Source organism: Ascidiella aspersa, chromosome 2 (genome assembly GCF_963924565.1).
Source record: "Ascidiella aspersa chromosome 2, kaAscAspe10.2, whole genome shotgun sequence".
NCBI lineage: Eukaryota > Metazoa > Chordata > Ascidiacea > Phlebobranchia > Ascidiidae > Ascidiella > Ascidiella aspersa.
Window position 1 is genome coordinate 10,570,222 of NC_139448.1, and position 17,693 is coordinate 10,587,914.

General features: G+C 36.4%; 1 protein-coding gene across 1 annotated transcript; it reads right to left on the reverse strand.

Annotated features, from left to right (window-relative positions):
- Nucleotides 1–1,732: 1,732 nt before the first annotated feature.
- LOC146163575 (DNA repair protein complementing XP-C cells homolog) lies at nt 1,733–16,074 on the reverse strand. Its single transcript, XM_083382390.1, has 15 exons — nt 15,943–16,074; nt 15,305–15,436; nt 14,973–15,118; nt 14,699–14,840; nt 13,990–14,124; nt 12,790–13,470; nt 12,559–12,627; nt 12,105–12,285; nt 10,677–10,753; nt 9,929–10,165; nt 5,830–6,063; nt 4,320–4,475; nt 3,474–3,643; nt 2,574–2,757; nt 1,733–1,903 (listed from the first exon to the last, which is right to left on the reverse strand). Exons 1-15 carry the CDS (start codon nt 16,060–16,062, stop codon nt 1,733–1,735), a joined length of 2,835 nt encoding a protein of 944 aa, XP_083238516.1. The 5' UTR covers nt 16,063–16,074.
- Nucleotides 16,075–17,693: the final 1,619 nt, after the last annotated feature.

Here is a 17,693-nt window from a genome sequence, read left to right on the forward strand (position 1 = left end):
GAATTGAGGATGGTATAGACGTTTAAAAATTATCGCGATATGTTATGAATATTAATATCGGTTATCGTCGATTTAAACCCTTATGCCCCATACTAGTGGCATCGAGTGTGGTATCACTGGAAAGGTGCGATCAAGGTCTACAACAATTTGTTAATTAAACGGTGCGGAATTGAAAATTTAATCTTTTTTGGGGGGTGCTTTGCTGGGAGCAAAAATCGCGATATTGTTCATATTCAGTGATAAATATGGAATTTTTTAATCTTTGAATTTTTTGAAAATTTTTCTTTCTTTGGCCAGGTAGGATAGTCTAAAGCGCCGTGGCGAAATATCGTTCGATTCCATCTCGAATTGAGGATGCTACAGACGTTTAAAAATTATCGCGATATGTTATGAATATTAATATCGGTTATCGTCGATTTAAACCCTTATGCCCCATACTAGTGGCATCGAGTGTGGTATCACTGGAAAGGTGCGATCAAGGTCTACAACAATTTGTTAATTAAACGGTGCGGAAATGTTTTCATCTTGTCATTTATGACGAATATTAATATTGAATATTAATATTTTTCATAATTTTTATATATTTTTTTTATATTCAGAAAGTATAGGCCAGTATTAGTATTGTGGTATAATTTTTTTTTCAAAATTTTGGTCGTAAATACGTTTATTTTTACTTTATGGTTTTTGTGCTAGCGCTTTGGTGCTGTGTAGCTTCTGGTCGCTTTTTCCTAATTGAACTGTAGTGTGCAGAGCTGCATTAACATTTAGTATGAGCTTTTAGCCACCGTGAAATACAATTTTACCTTGAAAGAAATTTAAAATGTTGTCACTTATTTCTTTTTTAGATACAAAGCTTTTGTAAATTCAAAAAACCTAGACTCGTCTTCATTTTAATGTAGAAAGCTGGAAACCTAGATTAACTCCAAAAAACCTAGATCTACGAGAAAAAATCTAGTGCATCCCTGCTTTCGAAGATTCGTTTATAAAACATTGCAACTAAGTTCACTTTAAAGCAATCTCTTTGCTTTAAAGCAACAATCCATCGCCTTTAACAAAAAAAGATAACATTTTTCACTCATCCGATTCTATCATTTTTGATACTTTTTGCTTTTAAGCGTAATAACGCCATTTTTGTTGTGTTTTAGGCCATTTTAACGCCCAACAAAAGTATTTTGTCAACATATACGATGTTTAACAAACGGTGTCATTGTAAAATAGTTTCCAATTGAAAAATAATTTAGTGTTAATATGGTCCGCTAAATTTATTCAACGTCGAATTTAATCAAGTGGAAAATTTAAAGGGACGGATTTGCACGCTTGGTGGATCAAGTTATTTATCTACCTGACTTGAAAACTATCTATTGTCCGTAAAACTTTGCAGGTAATTTTATCGGAAATCAAAAGGACGTTCGGGGACTAGGGTTCTAGAGTAACGGTTTCGGTTAGTTTTCACACGATGCGTTTTGTATAGTGCACAGCGAACGTCAACTATTCTATCTTTTAAACTTTATTATTTGCATCTCTTCGTTAAGCAAATATTTGAACCAAGAGAACCTCACAAATAACTACAACTCTTCACGACTTGCGGAGTTGAAGTAAATCGGGTAGAACCTAAACTCAACTCGCAAACAGCTAACATCTCAACATAGACAGCACAATGTGGATTAATCGTCAATTGCTGTTAATAATTATCATTATCAAACGAAAGTTAGAAAAAAATAAGTATTGGCGATTACAACGTCTCGGACTCAAACGGTAAAAGTTCGTTTTTCTTTTTCTTCGAGTTACGGCCTCGTCTTCGCGACTTTGACTTTTCTTGCTTCTTGGCCTCTTCCAGGCGCTCAGCCTGCCACGCGGTGTCGCTGGTGGTCGGTGCCCCTTCCAGGGAGACGTTTTCATCTTTCTGTTGTAAAATAATTGGTTTTGTAGAGGTGACTTTTTATTGCCGGTACCGACTTTTTTGACATCAGTCAAATAGAGTTTACAAAATAAAGAAACTGTTTGGTAAGCTTCTTTTTTTTTCGCGCTTTACAGTAACTTTATGACTTCCCGTTATGACGTAGGCCCTATACCTTTTGACGTCAAATCCTGGATCCGCGCCTGATTGACAGTAAAACCGTTATGTGTTTGTTGACCCATATGTGTAGACTACGTTTATAATCGAAATTGTCGGACTTATCGAAAACTGTTTTCCTAACTATAAAACAGGAGTTGGAACTGGTAAACTAAACAAGGTGACAATGACTTTAAAAAATCATAGACATGTATTCAAATAAAACGAATCACATATTACATATCATCCAAGTGTTATGTGTACGCTAGTATATTGTATAAGTGTATAGTCTATTAAAAACAAAATAAATAACAAGTAGTTCTCCGTAAAACTTTGTGCCTTCATATTGATTCAGACTAAATCGTTTGACTTCCAAAATTGCTCATTGGTTCAAAATTTCCCTTTTTACAACCTAAAGAGCAACAGTCTTAAAGGTGACTTTTAAAGGCCAGCGGCTTCGCAAGCAAGACAAGCCTTGGTTAGAACTAGAAACTTTTACCAAAAATAAGACTCTCCCCACCTTGTTGTCGTACTTCCTCCGCACCCGTTCCAGCGCCCGAAGGCCGCGAATCAGCTTCTTCCAGTTACCGTAGATGCGCTGATCGCGCTTATTCCTGGCCCTTTCGGCCGCGTGCTGCTGATCCTCAGCCCAGGCCTCGCGTAGGATTGCCTCGTGCTCCTGACAAGCCACGTAACCGTCCGTACTGTCATTCATAAACATGAATACTAATATTGCATCAATGTTTTTGCTAAAAGTGTGTTTGCTGGATTGCTCAAGCAAATACGAGGTATGAGTAATTTTTTTAGATTTTTTACGTGAATATTAAATGGTATTTGGAGGCTTTGAAATCGAAAGGCTATATGTCGAACTTGAGCACACCGAAAAGCTTTTTTGTTAAAAGTGTGTTTACTGGATTTTTGAAGCAAATACAAGGTATGTGTATACAATTTTACATCTTTAACGTGAATATAAGATGCTATTTGGAATCTTTGAAATCGAAAGGCCTATTGTTGAACTTGAACAGTCCTGGCAAGCCAGTACCCGTCCGTGTTGTCAAATTTTGATTTTTTTAGAAGATATTTGTTACGGGTTCATTTATTATTTTTGCTTTTTGAGTTGATTTTGTTTTGCTTTTGAAGGGTTTTTACCGATATTATATCGCTGCTTTGTTTTCGCTTTTTGGTCGAATTGTTTCAGCTTTTTTATCATTTCTTTGTTCTTTACATATTTATTTAACGGTATTTTGTTTTGTAATTGTATTTGTATGCCAAAACGTTTTTTAGGTAAATCTTTATGCTTTAAACCTTTAAGGTCAACAGAGAGAAACATTTAAGGTCAACAGAGAGGTGGTTTCGCTTTCGGAGTCAATATTTTTTTTTAGCCGATTGAATTTTCCAAATTGTATAAATGTCTACTCACACGGGGTGCGGGTAGCCGCTGTGTGTGTCGAAGCCAATTATGGCGGTCGAAACGTCGATGTTCAGCTTCCTAGCCACAGTGTTGAGGCCGGCCAGACGCAGATGCACGCAGCCGATGGGAAGCATGCTGGGCTGGAAGAGGTCGACGTTACCGTAGTCGTTTCGCGGAACCTGTGATAAATACTTAGGTTTTAAAAGTTTTGTTTTGTCCGCGAAAGAGAGTAAAGTGAATTAAAGCGGGGTAGACCAGAATAAACAGGAGTCATGTAAATGTCAATTTAAAACGAAGTTAGAGTCCGGCAATTCGCAAAACAAGTCCAATAAATAGTTGAATAGCAAATGTGTTAAAATGGCAGTTGAATAGACAAAATAATGTACAATGAAAAAGGTTGCGTCCCAAACCGTAAATTGTCAAAATTTTACAGCGACAATAAAAATGAACTTTTTTCCAGGTGCCGCCACCGATAAATGTATATTTGTAAAAAATGTTGGTTTTGCACGATACCTTTCAATTATTTTTCTTCCATTTGCGTAAATTTAATATTTTTTTCTCTACGTTTTAAAATACAAAGTGTCAAATGGTATGTTACAGTTTGACTTCGATTGTAAGTTGGTCAAAATATAAACCTGTCCTACAGGCACCGTTTAAAAACATAATTTTAAAGCATTTCGAGCCAACTGACAAACATACAATTTAACTGCATAGGAGCCAACTGTTTTCCAGTTACAGCCACAGGAATAAAAATTGATATGATATATGGCCTTTAGGCGCAAAACGTCAAAACGAGAAATTACCCAGTCTGGTCGCAAGATGTTTTACGCTGAGCATCAGCCTCAAAAACCCTACCTTGCCGTCCTTAGCCACAGCCGGCTTGTAGGCCTCCGTCTGCCATTTGCCGAAGAGGGGAAGCGATGGAGTGTCTGAATCCCGGTTGAGCTTCTTGTTTAGAAGAAAGGAGGCCACCATCTTGTACGGCTCCTCGCCATCCCGAACGGACATCGCCTGGTAGTGTTTAAGTTAATTTTTTTTATATGTCGACTTTATTTGCTACTTTTCACGTGACGGACAGTTTGCGTTTGACAATTTCTAGCCTTTTTACCTTCATGCTAAGCATTGAGTGTTGCACAGTTAAAAAACGGAAAACTTACACACTCTTTGTTTGTTTTTTATGTTGGAGACGAAAATAGTGTCGTGAATGAAATTTAATTTTAACTTAATAGATTAACTTTCGTGCCAATGACTTGAATTGCTATTGCCTGAACGGCCTTGGACTGGACCTAATTTGTTTTGCAAAATGATCTGACTTAAACTACTGAACAAAGATTTACTCACTGCCCACAACATATTCAACAACTGAGGAAAAACACCAAAAACAATAACCAAAAGTTAACAAATAATAACCGACTGCAAAACATCTTCAAATTACCTACCGACAAAAAAACGGCCTTAAACAAAAACCACCGACGACAAACCAACTTCAAACAAACAACCTACTACAAAAAATTATTAACTTGATAGTTAAGCCAAAGATTTGAATTGCTATTGACTGAATAGCCTTAAAAACTGGACTAAATTTATTTAAAAAACATAATTGACTTCATTCACTTGACAATGATATATTGGCCCAACGACCCAAAAACAACCAACAAACTGAGAAAAAAACACCAAAACCAATAACAGAAAGTCAAAACATCTTCAAAAATTACCTACCGACCAGACTTTTTTAATAGTTTAACCATTTTTTTATTTTATTTTATTTTTTTTGCTACTGACTGGACAGGCCTTGTACTGCACTTAATTTATTTTGGGAAATGACCTGAAGCCACTGGACAATGATTTATTGGTCCACCTACTACAAAATAGCCAATAACTAAAAAAACACCAAAACAGATAACAGAAAGTCAAGAAATTATTACCGACTACAAAAAGTCTTCAAATTACCTACCGACAAAACAAAACGAACTTAAACAAAAACCGCCGACGCCAAACAAACTTCAAACTAACAATCAAAACAACCGACTAAAAAATAATCAAGTCAAACACACCGACTGAAGTTACCTTTTAAATTTTAATAGTTTAACAAAATATTGGTGCCAATGACTTTTTTGCTATTGACTGGGCAGGCAATGAACTGGATTTAATTTATTTTGCAAAATGACCTGACGCCAGACATTGGACAACGACTTATTGGCCCACCGACTACAAAATAACCAACAAACTGAGAAAAAAAACACCAAAACCTGTAAAACATCTTCAAATTGCCTACCAACAAAACAAAACGACCTTAAACAAAAACCACAAACGAAAAAACAACTTTAAACAAACAAGCGACTACAAAAAATTAAATAAAACCCACCGACTGTAGCCACTTCTCCCTGGTGTGTAGAAGGTGGACGGCCGATCGCGGCAGAATCTCCTCTCCGCGTACGAAGCCGATAGCTGGCACGTCGGGAGGGTAAATCCCCTCGTACTTGAGCAGATGACGTCGAAGGGCGAAGAGCGGGTGATCCTTGCAGGCAGCGATGCTCGTGGGAAGAGGCTGGGCCAGCAGGTCGCTTTCCAGCTGTTTGTTTTCTTCTCTGTCCATCGCCTGTGCATCGACGTTTAAATTCGAGAAAAAAATCGGACATTTTTTTGACAAAACTTTAAATCGGTTTATAAAGGCGGCTTTGTGGCTTTTAAATCTTCATGGAGCTTATTTTCGTCCTGTGCCACCTTTGAAGACTAAATTGTGCGCTAATGGAATACCTATTTGAGTACACTGTTACAGTTAGCGAACAGTAAATGCTAACTCCGGTAATTGAAAAATTCGATTCAAAGAAAAAAACTCTGGGTTTTTACGCATGATCCGATCGATATAATAAGTTATTTTGTCTCGACCAATGAGCCGCGATGCAAATTGATTCCCGGTTAGATTTGGCTGTGTCGCCGACTACAGTAAATCACACGGTTAGATTTATATATATATATATATAAGTTCTGGCCATGGTGATTTTTCCCAAAATATCTTATTAATGCTAATTTCTTGTAATTGGTTCGCCCACAAAAAGTCCAGTGGAGAATTTTGGGTTCACAAAGCTTTGCTGTTATACACCCATGCTTGACATTTGGGTTGCCGCAAAAAAGGTTTAGAAACACTGATATAAGCCAACGCCTCATATGCCAGGCTAAAATTCAGGTAACATCCAACAAAAACGGTATATTTGACGTCATAATGTGAATCACAATGTGTAAGTGTTGTGGTAAGGTCAAGAGTGTAAGTTAATCAACATATATCTGTATAGACTAGAGCAGTGCTCCCCAACCAGTGGGTCGCGAAGCATTTCTAAATGCTACTGTTTCTACTAGAGAAATTATCATTACGTAACATTTATACAACAATATAACAAATATGTAAAAATTAGATGTGTTGGGTCGCATTCTATTTCAGTACGAACGCCAGTAGTGAAGATGCAGGTTTTATGTAAATTTTAATCTTATTTCCTCATTAATTTGTTTGTTATTCGTTTGGTCATATCTCATTGTGGGTCGCACAATAAAACTTGCATTAAAAGTGGGTCGCGAACTGAAAAAGGTTGGGAAGCACTGGTCTAGAGCAGGGTTTCCCAAACTGTGGTCCGCGACGATTGCACAGGTGGTCCGTGGCGATATGACAAGAAATTAAAAGTTACACATATATGTTGTACAGCAGAGGTCGACAACCTACGGCCCGCGGGCCGGATCCGGCCCGCAAATGTAATTTTTCTTTTGACAATCTAGACACGAGTCCATTTCTCTTACTTTTTGACTATTTTAACTATGTAAGTGCGAAACATTTTCGCTCTATGCGTTAACGATATTTATACATCAGGTTTGTTTGCGTTATGATGCTGCCATTTGAACTAGATTAGCGCTTCTTGCGCTGTGAAAGACTGACTGCCAAGTGCCAAAGTGCGTCGCATACAAACGGAAAACGTGTTCAGAAATATTGGACATACATTTTTAATTTTTATTTTTGAAATGTAATAAAAACTTGCAAGAAATTTGAAAGAAATTCTGGTATACCCGCCAAAAAATTGCGCTCACCAGGTGCGCCCGGACTTAAATACAGTACGTTAACAAACACTGAAATAGATTAACCATAAGGTGATCGCGTTTTCTCTAAGTGGTTTTATTACACTTTTCAATATGAATAACGACATGTGGACTCGAATTTTGAACCTAACAAACGCTTTTTGTCCCGCTTTGCGGCAACACTTTACTGCCTGTTGTACAGTATGAGTACCTCTCACCCTGTTGTACAGTATGTGTACTCTTTCAAAGATAATTAAATTGCCGCAGTTATTCACAACTTATTGATTTCGAAAGCTTTTGCTATCCAGTATCGTAAATCGTACTTGTTGCGCTTTCAATTTATGATGAATTAATGATTTAAGCAGAGGGAAGCAATCTTCTCCGTCCCATTGATGTTGTCAGTTTTGTAAATATATAAAATTTGTTTTCATTTATTTTTTGCTTTGTATTGCGGTCTGCGAAAAAATAGATTCACAAATAGTGGTCCGTGGTCCAAAAAAGTTAGGGAAACCCTGGTCTAGATCAGGGGTCCGCAATTACTTTTTGGCGCGACCCCTAATTACTAGTACCGAGGTCTCGCGACCCAAATTCTTCGAGATGGTTTTAACAAAATAGCTTTGCTAAAAATTAGCAACTATTGTGTTTCTATTTATTATGACAAATCTATGTTATGTGCTTTGTTCATTTTAAAAGAGAAAGGGTTCTGTAACACAACTAAAAGATGCCTCGAGTTTTACTACTTGTGATACGTCTCATTCGGATGACAAATATGATTTAGCAACCAATATGTGCTCTTGGGGTAGGAGCCCCACCAACTCAAACCCCTTCAACCCCCGCTTCCTACTTACTTTAGTGCAATAATTACTGGCAAGGTGTGTAATGATTTTTTGGTGCTGCAGGGTTAAACTGGGTGCAACTCACCAAAAATGCTCGACGTCTCGCAATCGTTTTAGGAAACTCAACACTATAAGCTCAACATTATAAGGCGCGGATCTAAGGATTTTTCAGGGGACAATATACATTTTTAGACAGAAATCAGCAACCTTTACCAAGTCGCGGGCCAAAGCAAACTCAGCAAGTTCTCGGCGCTTTAAATTTCCACTAACATTTTTGTTATAAAAACGTGTGACTTTTAAGCACTTTAATATAATAACTCTTATTCAGTGATATGTTTTGATTGTTTGGTTTAAATTGGCAAACTCTTTAATAATGAGGAGACGTGACGTATTTGGCACACACAAAATAAAAAATGAACATATTTCTTATAGCCTACTTAATTAGCTTTCATGCTACGACAAATTTCCTACTTAGGCCTATGGTTGTCATGCGCACGTCACCTTTGGTCCGAGAAGACTCTCTCAAAACGCAAATATAACTCAAAGTCAAATGAGATACGTGCGGGGCGCTAAAAGTTTGTGCATTTTCGTCCAGTTGAAACAGTTAAAAATATGGGACATTGCCTTGTGTACAGTTTGTAAAAGAGTTTCGGGGTCGGATGATTTTCACTGCAGGGCCGGCCCGCAACGAGCGCAACCAGATTGCCTGCATCTGGTTTCAGTTACCAAAACTTTTTATTTAAAAAGATGGACAACCCTTGACCACACGAAAAATATATTTCTGCAAACATAAAGATTCACGTAAAGCGTTTTATAATAGCTTGTTTATATCGTTAAAGTTCGTTAAAAACTGCATCCCGGTTACCTGATTAAGCAGTTTATGTTGGCAAAAGTTTTAATATTAGTAAAGACATTTTTGGAGCATAATGGTTGGAGGTTGTAGTAAGACGTAATAAGAATATCAAAGCCCATACAGAAGTAGGTATCATTTTGGACGTTTCGAATAACTCTTTATTCATTTTCAATATCAAAAGTAGAGACATTAATGCTCATTACATACCGCATTTAGGCTACCAAAATAAAATTATTTATCTTATTGAAGTTTTGCATATTTTAATTTTAAGAGAACAACGTGCTCACGACGCTTTGGTTACAGAAAATGGGATAAAAAGAGTTAAAAAAAAACACATAATAGGAACTAGGAAGTAAACCCAGATTCCGGCTCAGCAGATCAGTTTGGTGTGGTAAATGTCCATAACAGTGTTGGATTGCGAGCGCTCTTTCCCATAGCCTGGATTGAACAAAGGTCTCACGATATTTCACGGGTCTTGGTGTATATATTTCGCTTGACAATTCTAGTCGCGCTCAAAGTAAGACGGCTCTTCATGAAAACGATTAAAAAACTTACTAAATATAGGCCGCTTTTAAAATATATTAAGGCTTTCGCGACCCAAACTTAATGGTCCCGCGACCCAAATTTTTGGGTCGCGACCCCGTATTTGCCAACCCCTGGTCGAGAGGACACTTGTCGTCAACAAGAGCTAGTTGTTTACACAGACTGCTCACCTCTCGTTCGGTCTGATACGGCGCCAGGGTCTCTTTCCACCAGTCGGCTTCCACGTAACTTATGCGTAACTTGCGCGTGCTGGTCAGCCAACCGGAAGCGTAACGTGCTGTGACGTCTTTCACGCACGCGTCACCGTCGAAGGCTATGACGTAGTGAAGAGGTTGGGTGGCGTTGGCCTCGGCCGACTTCGGGTCGTTCAAGAGATCGTTGACGCAGTCCAAGTTAACCCAACCGGTCTGCAGGGCGCACAAATAAACAATGGCGATTTTTAGGTGTCCTATTTTATTTTGTGTGTGTCAGAGTTGGATCAATTAAATTAATTCAGTTCAATTACAATTGCAATTACAATTACTCCCTTAAATGTATTAATTACATTAAAAGCTGTAATTAATTACATCAAATACAATTTTTGGCATAGAAACTTCAATTTTTGCAATATCAATGTATTGAGCCAAAATTTAGCAAATTACAACAACAATTAGAATTACACAGAATGAAAATGCCTCAATTACATCACAATTGCAAATTACAATAGGTCTAACTCTAGTGCGTGTGTGTATCAATCAAACTCTATTTAAAACCTGGGCATTTTTAATCCCTGTTAATCTTTAACGGCCAAAACTACAATGTCCCACAGCAATCGCCTTTCCAGTTTGACTTGCGCAAATGCGCAGGCCTCAGGGGCATTCAACAGGAAACAAAACGTCGGTTTCATTTATTAGCATGGCAAACCAATGTTCGCCTTACCTGGGGAATATAAACTTCTATCCATTCGTCTTGAAGTGGATGTGTCGGTTTGCGCGATCGCACGGGGGACTTGTGTTCTAAACAACAAATATGGTGTTCGTCATTTGACTTTCAAAATTATTGGTGTTGAATTTTTTTTCATTCCAATAGTCAGAATAATTCTTGCATTTAGAATCGGCAACACAAAATATATTGAAAATACGAAACAAATTTGTAATTTTCGAAATATACATTTTATACGTATCCTTCCTGTTATTCAAATTGTTAAGATACAATTACACAATTGGAAAATAAGTTTTTGAGACTACCTACTAAAATAGATAAGGTAAATGCATGAAGCTCAGCGGTTCCCAAACTGGGGTCCGCGGACCAACTGGTCCGTATAGCAGTTTCAAAGGGTCCGCAATAAGAATTAGTCCTTAAGTTTTTCAACATTTTTACGTTTTGATGCTGTCTTTTAAACTAGATCAGCGCTACTTTACCGTTGCGCCGCGAAAAGCTGCCAAGTACGTCGCGGACAAACGAAAAACACATTCAAAAATATTGGGCATATATTTTTTAAACTTTTTTATTTTTTATTTTCGGCAGCGTAATAAAAACTTGCAAGCAATTAAAAGAAAATGCAGGGTATACCAAACAAAATCGCGCTTGCTTCGCTTGCCAGGTGCGCCATGCCACAAAAAGGTTAATAAAAACTGAACTCGACTAACTATAGGTTATCGCGTTCCTTGAAGTAGTTTTGTTTACATTTTATTAGTAGTATGGATGAAGACGTGTGAACTCGAATTTTAAACCAAACAAACGTTTTTTTGCGCTTTGCGCCAACACTTTACTGCCTCCTTAAATGTAATTAAACACGTTTTTAAGTGTAAAAAAATATACGAGGCCCGCCTGATTCAGTTGTTCTAACAGTTTAATAACACAATTCTTAGTTAGCATTTTGTACGTTAGTTGTGAAAAAACCAGCCGCATGTCATATTGAATATCCAAGACACTGCGCTGCGTTGTCTTCAGAAGTAACAGTGTTGTAAACCCACATTTACAACGATGTGCAAACAGCAATGACATGACAATTACATTAAGCTTAGGGTATGAATTGCTTAGTTTCGCCCAAAATGTGGCCAAACTATCTTTCTCAAAGCTCAATCGGGTTGCCATATCTTCTTGCGGCTTCAAGATTTCATTACATTTTAATTTTTTTGTTTTGTTATAGTAGAGTAGACCTAGAAATAATAAACTAGAAAAACATATTATTTTAGAAATTCTTTCCTGGCCCCCTGAAAAGGGCTCATGGCCTAGGGGGTTCAAATGATCCTTGAATTTTTATGGGGGCTGCAAAATATCAAAATATTTGCTGACGGGTCCACTAGGCAAAATTTTTAGAAAAGTTTGTGAACCGCTGATCTATCTTGTAAATGTGAAACTCACTTGGCAGTGAAGCGTCTCGCTTGACTCTCTTTGAAGTTGATTTGTTTGAAGAAGAGCTTGTCTTCAAAGGAGCTCGTCTTTTACTGGTTGCTTTCGGTTCCACAAAGTCGTCGTCTTCTGAAGACGAGGGTGGCGCTGAAGAAACGCCAGAGTTTCTGTATTCTGGAGACGACTCTTTGGACTTCGGATAAAAAGATAATAATATGAGCTTTTTTAAAAGGGTGTTGCTGCGAAAAAATATACGCACCAAAAGGCCAAATAAATTGACTGGGCGGGATTACAAATCACACATTTTTTCTCAATACAATTTACAAGTTCAACACAAAAGCCTAAGTAAAAATAATGCAAACATGGCAAACATACAAAAATTCTTAACAACTGCAGACCTAGGGTAGTTAGTTCTAATTTCTTAACCTGTAAATATTAAGCAACAAATTATTATTTGACATATTACTTTAATTTGTCTCTTTCTTGATGTCCGCAGTTTTCTTGGTTGAACGCAATCCAAGGCTTCTGTTTTTACCTTAGTAGCAATCAAATTAATTAAAATGTTAAATTAAAACGGTCACCATATTTAACATACCAAAGTAACAGCTGGAAGCGCACGACAAGACACATTTTCTTTATCATTCGCAAAAGAATCTTGATGCTTGTCATTATGATATTTGGAAAAGGTTTTACTTACAGGGGGCCTTGTTGAACCCTTTTCAACTTTTTCCTGCAACTGTTTTACAGACTGTTTCAATTTGCCGCTGGAAGGTTTTTTATCGATTGATGTGAAATCCACTTCAAGGCATTGTTCTTTAGTGTCAGCTGCATTTTTTCTAGCAACCTTTTGAATTTTTTTAACACTTTTGTTGCTAGTTTTTTCAATGAATTCGTCTTCTTCGGAAGTTAAGGAATTATGAGACATCTTAGCCATTCTACTAATCTTCTTAGCTGGTGAAAGTACTAGGTCATCAGAGTTGTTTTTGTTTTTTGACTCTTTTGTCGTATTTTTACCACAATTAGCTGGGGAAATGATTTGGTCAACTGAATCACCATTGCTGTTATTTGCTTTGGCCAGTTGGCTGATCTTTTTGGAAGGCGAAAGTCCCATGTGATTAGAACCGTTTTGGTTTGAGTTTAACGGCAATTGTGATTTATCACATTCAGCAGTCTGCCTTTTAAAGTTATATTTAGACTTCACAGAAGTTAAGTCTTTATCATCTTCCATTGAATTGTTATTAGGAACTGGTTTGGATTTTGATGTACGATTCCTTAGTGATCGTCTTACAGGCGGTATATCATTAGCACCATCTAACTGCGGAATGTTTACAGTATCAAGTTCATGTTGCGTGTCAATTTTTTTCTGCATCTTTTTGATCTGCAATTTCAACAGGTAAACCAATTTAGGAAAATAATTTCGACAAAAAATGAAGTTAATTATATAATTACAAGAAATAGACATATTACATGTGGTTAGTATCAGGTGTGAAATACAGTGGCTAACTTTAAAATATTGGGCTCTATTAAGAACTAAAGCTTGAAGCGAAATTGGGTGGGGTTAGGACAAAAATGAACATAAACTCTTAACAAACCCAAGCCCAGACCTGACTAAAATATAGCCCACAGATTGGATCCAGTATGACCAGTAGTTTAATCCAACCCACTGGTCTAATTTTTTTGAAAAATTTAAGTAAAAATAACCCTTTACATTTTTATGATAATTTTAGAATATGCTATAAATTAAACTAAACTTGTAAAAAAGTTAATATTACAGCCATAAACAAATAGTCTATTTGTCACCTTTGATCTACATTTGCAGATGCAGTTACATATTAGTGAGACAGTATATTATGCATAATACTAATACAATGTAAACATATTCAACAGTTTAATAAACCTTTTCCCTGACGGCGATTACATGTTTGGCTTTTTCCATTAGCATCTTTTTAGATGGAGGTTTGTATGAGATTGGCTGTAAGGATATCACCAATCGTGCTTGAATTCCCAAAACTCGGTAAATGGCTAAATGAAACTTTATAAAACAGAAATAATTTACAGCTTTCATTTTAGGAAGAATATAAAAAAATGTGTTTAACCTTAAAAAAATCATTCTGACATTTAGATTTTGCTTTATAATTACAGTGAGATTACATTAGTCTTTGTGTGGCTTCTAATTTTTGTTTCACACAGCCAACTATTCTTCTTTTCTAGCATCACTGGTAATTAGGGATGTACAATAACATTTTTATACTAAATGATGTCATTACTATGCTTAACATTCAAGGGGTAATGTGTTTCAGGATATTAGCCTAAAATGTAGTTTAGCGATAGCTTCAGTCATTAACCTAAATTACTATTTTTTTTTCAGAGTACAAATTGCTGCACAGCTACCAAATTCATTGCTACGCCTCAACTAATTTGGTATTAAAATAGCACCAATACTTCCCCGACTATTGCTAATACTACCACTTGGCTGCAAACAGATATAATCAGACTGCAATTATAACTATAAAAACAGAATTTATGAGATAAACAATTAAACCTAATTTTAGTAAATTAAAATACAGACCTAGTAGTCTCTGGATAGAAAAAATAAAAAAACATACCAAAACCAGATCTATTTTCAATTCTAGTTTTCCTTTTTCCGAGACTTCCTTGAGGACATTTAATCTTGTGTTTAAGTTCAAAATTCTCTTTTTTTGCATGATAATCTTGTCTTTGAAGTGTTCATTTATCCATTGCATTAGTCTAAAAAATTATTTTAGATTACAATACAAAAATATCCAGATATGGCATATTAAATTTAATATAAAAACAAATTTGTAACCAAGTAAATTGAAAACTAGCAATAATTTTTTAGGTTTAAATGCATTAACTTACTTTTGAATAATATTTAAAGTAACTTTGGTAGAACTCAGTTCAGCATATTGAAGAGGAAGAATTGAAAGAGCTTTCGCTTGGACTTCAGGGTGATTGCAAATATCATTTAGTTGAAAGCCCATACACAGCAAACACAACAAGTGGGTCTGTTGATTACAAACAGCTAAACATGCAATAAAAACCTTGTTTCACAAAGGTGTAAGCCAGTAGTTTTTTAAGTGAGTTAAGAAATGTATTTCATATCATTTTTAACTTAAAATGTATTAACACAGGTGGATTGATTCGATTTTTTTATATGGGTAACAAAACATTGGGATAAAATTTATGAAAACCTGGTGCATTTTTATGTGAATCTCTTTTTTTCCCTTGTTAAATGCCCGCTTGATCATAGTTTCCAGCCATTCTCTCATCTGATTTTGCTTCTTTTGATGCTTTGTTATAACATTTGGAACATCAAGTTCAATCTATTAAAAGTTATTTACGCCCAGTAAACAAATTGAACATATAATATTGTAATTTGTTAATACACAAAATTTTAAATAAAAGTTTACCTTGACTTGTTTAATATCATTAAAGTGATTTATGTGAAAAATAACAATTAAAAAACAGGAGAAATATCTGGATTTTTGTCCTTGGCTTACAAGGAGTATAAAAAAATGAATTACAATTAAGTATGAAAAAACACAATGGAAAGTATGGGAAGTGAACCAACAAACTAGACCTGTACCCCCAGAAAAAAAATATGCCTGCGGTTTTCCTATATGCTATAATGGCAGGGTGCACTTTTGACCTAATTTTTGTTAGCTGTGCATCCACAAAATCTCGTCAAGATCTGCCATCCTTCCTAGACGGGGAGAACAACACAGCACTTTGTGTTTAGGTGTGATCTAGAAATCTTACTAACCAATAAAGTGTATCATAACGAATATAACTAAACAGAGTAAAATTACAAAAAATTAAAAATATATACCTCCACATCACTTTTTATGTTAACATCTGTTGTTTCCGTTTCATCCTCCGCTACATCTTCCCATTCATCTTCACTGCTGGCAGCTTCCTTGGCAAGTTTTAATGATTTCTTGCGGGGCATTCTATCAGTACTTTCACGCTTTAATCAGTTTATTAAAACATATAAAACAAACACTGTATACCAGGGATGTGCAACGTTTTAAAGACAGGTTATACAAACCTACAGACCAAACATAGGTATGCTAATTACAGTGCATTTCTGCTGATCGACGGGGTTCACTATAATTTAAATAAAGCTCATCTAAATTACCAAAATCTAATTTTACGGCCACCAAAGTTGCCATGCCATGTACAGAAACAATTTCAAGGTGATGCAAACACATCAAACCTTGTGCTGTTGTTTTCGGTAGATTTACAGGGTTGTACTAAACACCGAATGGTATCGAATGGTACCAAGTGGAATCCAATGGAGCCCAACAGGACCTATGTAACTCATGGGATTATCACTAAATACCAAATGGTACCGAATAGAACCCATTGTAACTCGTAACAGAATCACTAAATACCGAATGGAGCCGAATAGAACCGAAAAGAACCCATTGTAACTCGTAGGAGAATCACTAAAAACTGAATTGTACCGAATAGAACCCAATGGAACTCCTAAGAGCATTACTAAATACCGAATGGCACCTAATGGGCCCGAATAGAACCCATTTTAACTCGTATGAGAATTACTTAATACCGAATGGTACCGAATCAAAATTTATAATTAAGTCAAAATCATCGCCCTAGTGATTATTGTTAAACCGCCTTATTAAACGCGATATACTGCAAACTTTGGCTATCTGTTAGTTGTTAAACATACTATAAGAAGTGATTAAGCTTTAAGTGACCGTTTAAAAGTGAAAATTGCAATGACGCTTTCTAAAAGTATTGCAATAACGCTTGTTTGAAACGCGCTCTTATTATTGCTTCAGGGCCATTTCTTGAAAAGTGAATCATTTAATTTATGTCCTACAAAAAATTACTTTCTTTCTATTCAAGAGTCTTGTGATGCCTCTTGCTTAAGAGCGCTCATTGCACTGTTTTCTCTTGCAACGTAGCAGCGGAACACACAATAAGACCTACAAAGTAACATTACCTTAAGCACAAAAAATCTATACAATCATAGTGATATCCATGACAGAATAAGATCGAAATTGTCTAAATAGGACATACCTAGACCTTTAATTCATAAAATGGCTGAAACGTCCGATACCTTAAGGGGAGGGTAACGGACGATCGCGGGTCGTTGTTCTGGCATCGGCCGTTTTAGTGTCAACGTTTGACACCCTAGTTTGACCAGCACCGTTAGGGCACCGCTCTTTTGACACGAGATTGTTCACACCTGTTTGGGGTTAGTGGGGGTAAACGGTAGGGGTTAGAAATTGGGTTGAGTTACAATTACTAGGAGAGTTAGTGATATACTTTGGAATGTAAGGTTAAATGTTGTTTTAGGCCTGATTCCGACCATCTCTGTTTTATTCCGACGGGTTTAGGACTTATTCCAATTGACACTTAAAATAGAAGTACAATGGGTTCTATTGGGTTCAATACGGTATTTCGGTACCATTCGGTATTAAGTGATTCTCCTACGAGTTACAATGGGTTATATTAGGTTTACGGTAGCATACGGTAGCATTCGGTATTTAGTGTTTCTATGATTCTCCTACGAGTTACAATGGGTTATATTAGGTTCAATACGGTACCATT

Excerpts from the sequence above, each read along its gene's own strand:
- LOC146163575 (XM_083382390.1), bottom strand. The coding sequence starts at position 16,062 with ATGCCCCGCAAGAAATCATTAAAACTTGCCAAGGAAGCTGCCAGCAGT. Across the intron at positions 15,119-15,304 it reads TTCACATAAAAATGCACCAG|ACCCACTTGTTGTGTTTGCT; the intron begins GTTTTCATAAAT and ends TGTAATCAACAG. Across the intron at positions 4,476-5,829 it reads GGGAGAAGTGGCTACAGTCG|GCGATGTCCGTTCGGGATGG; the intron begins GTGGGTTTTATT and ends AAACACTACCAG.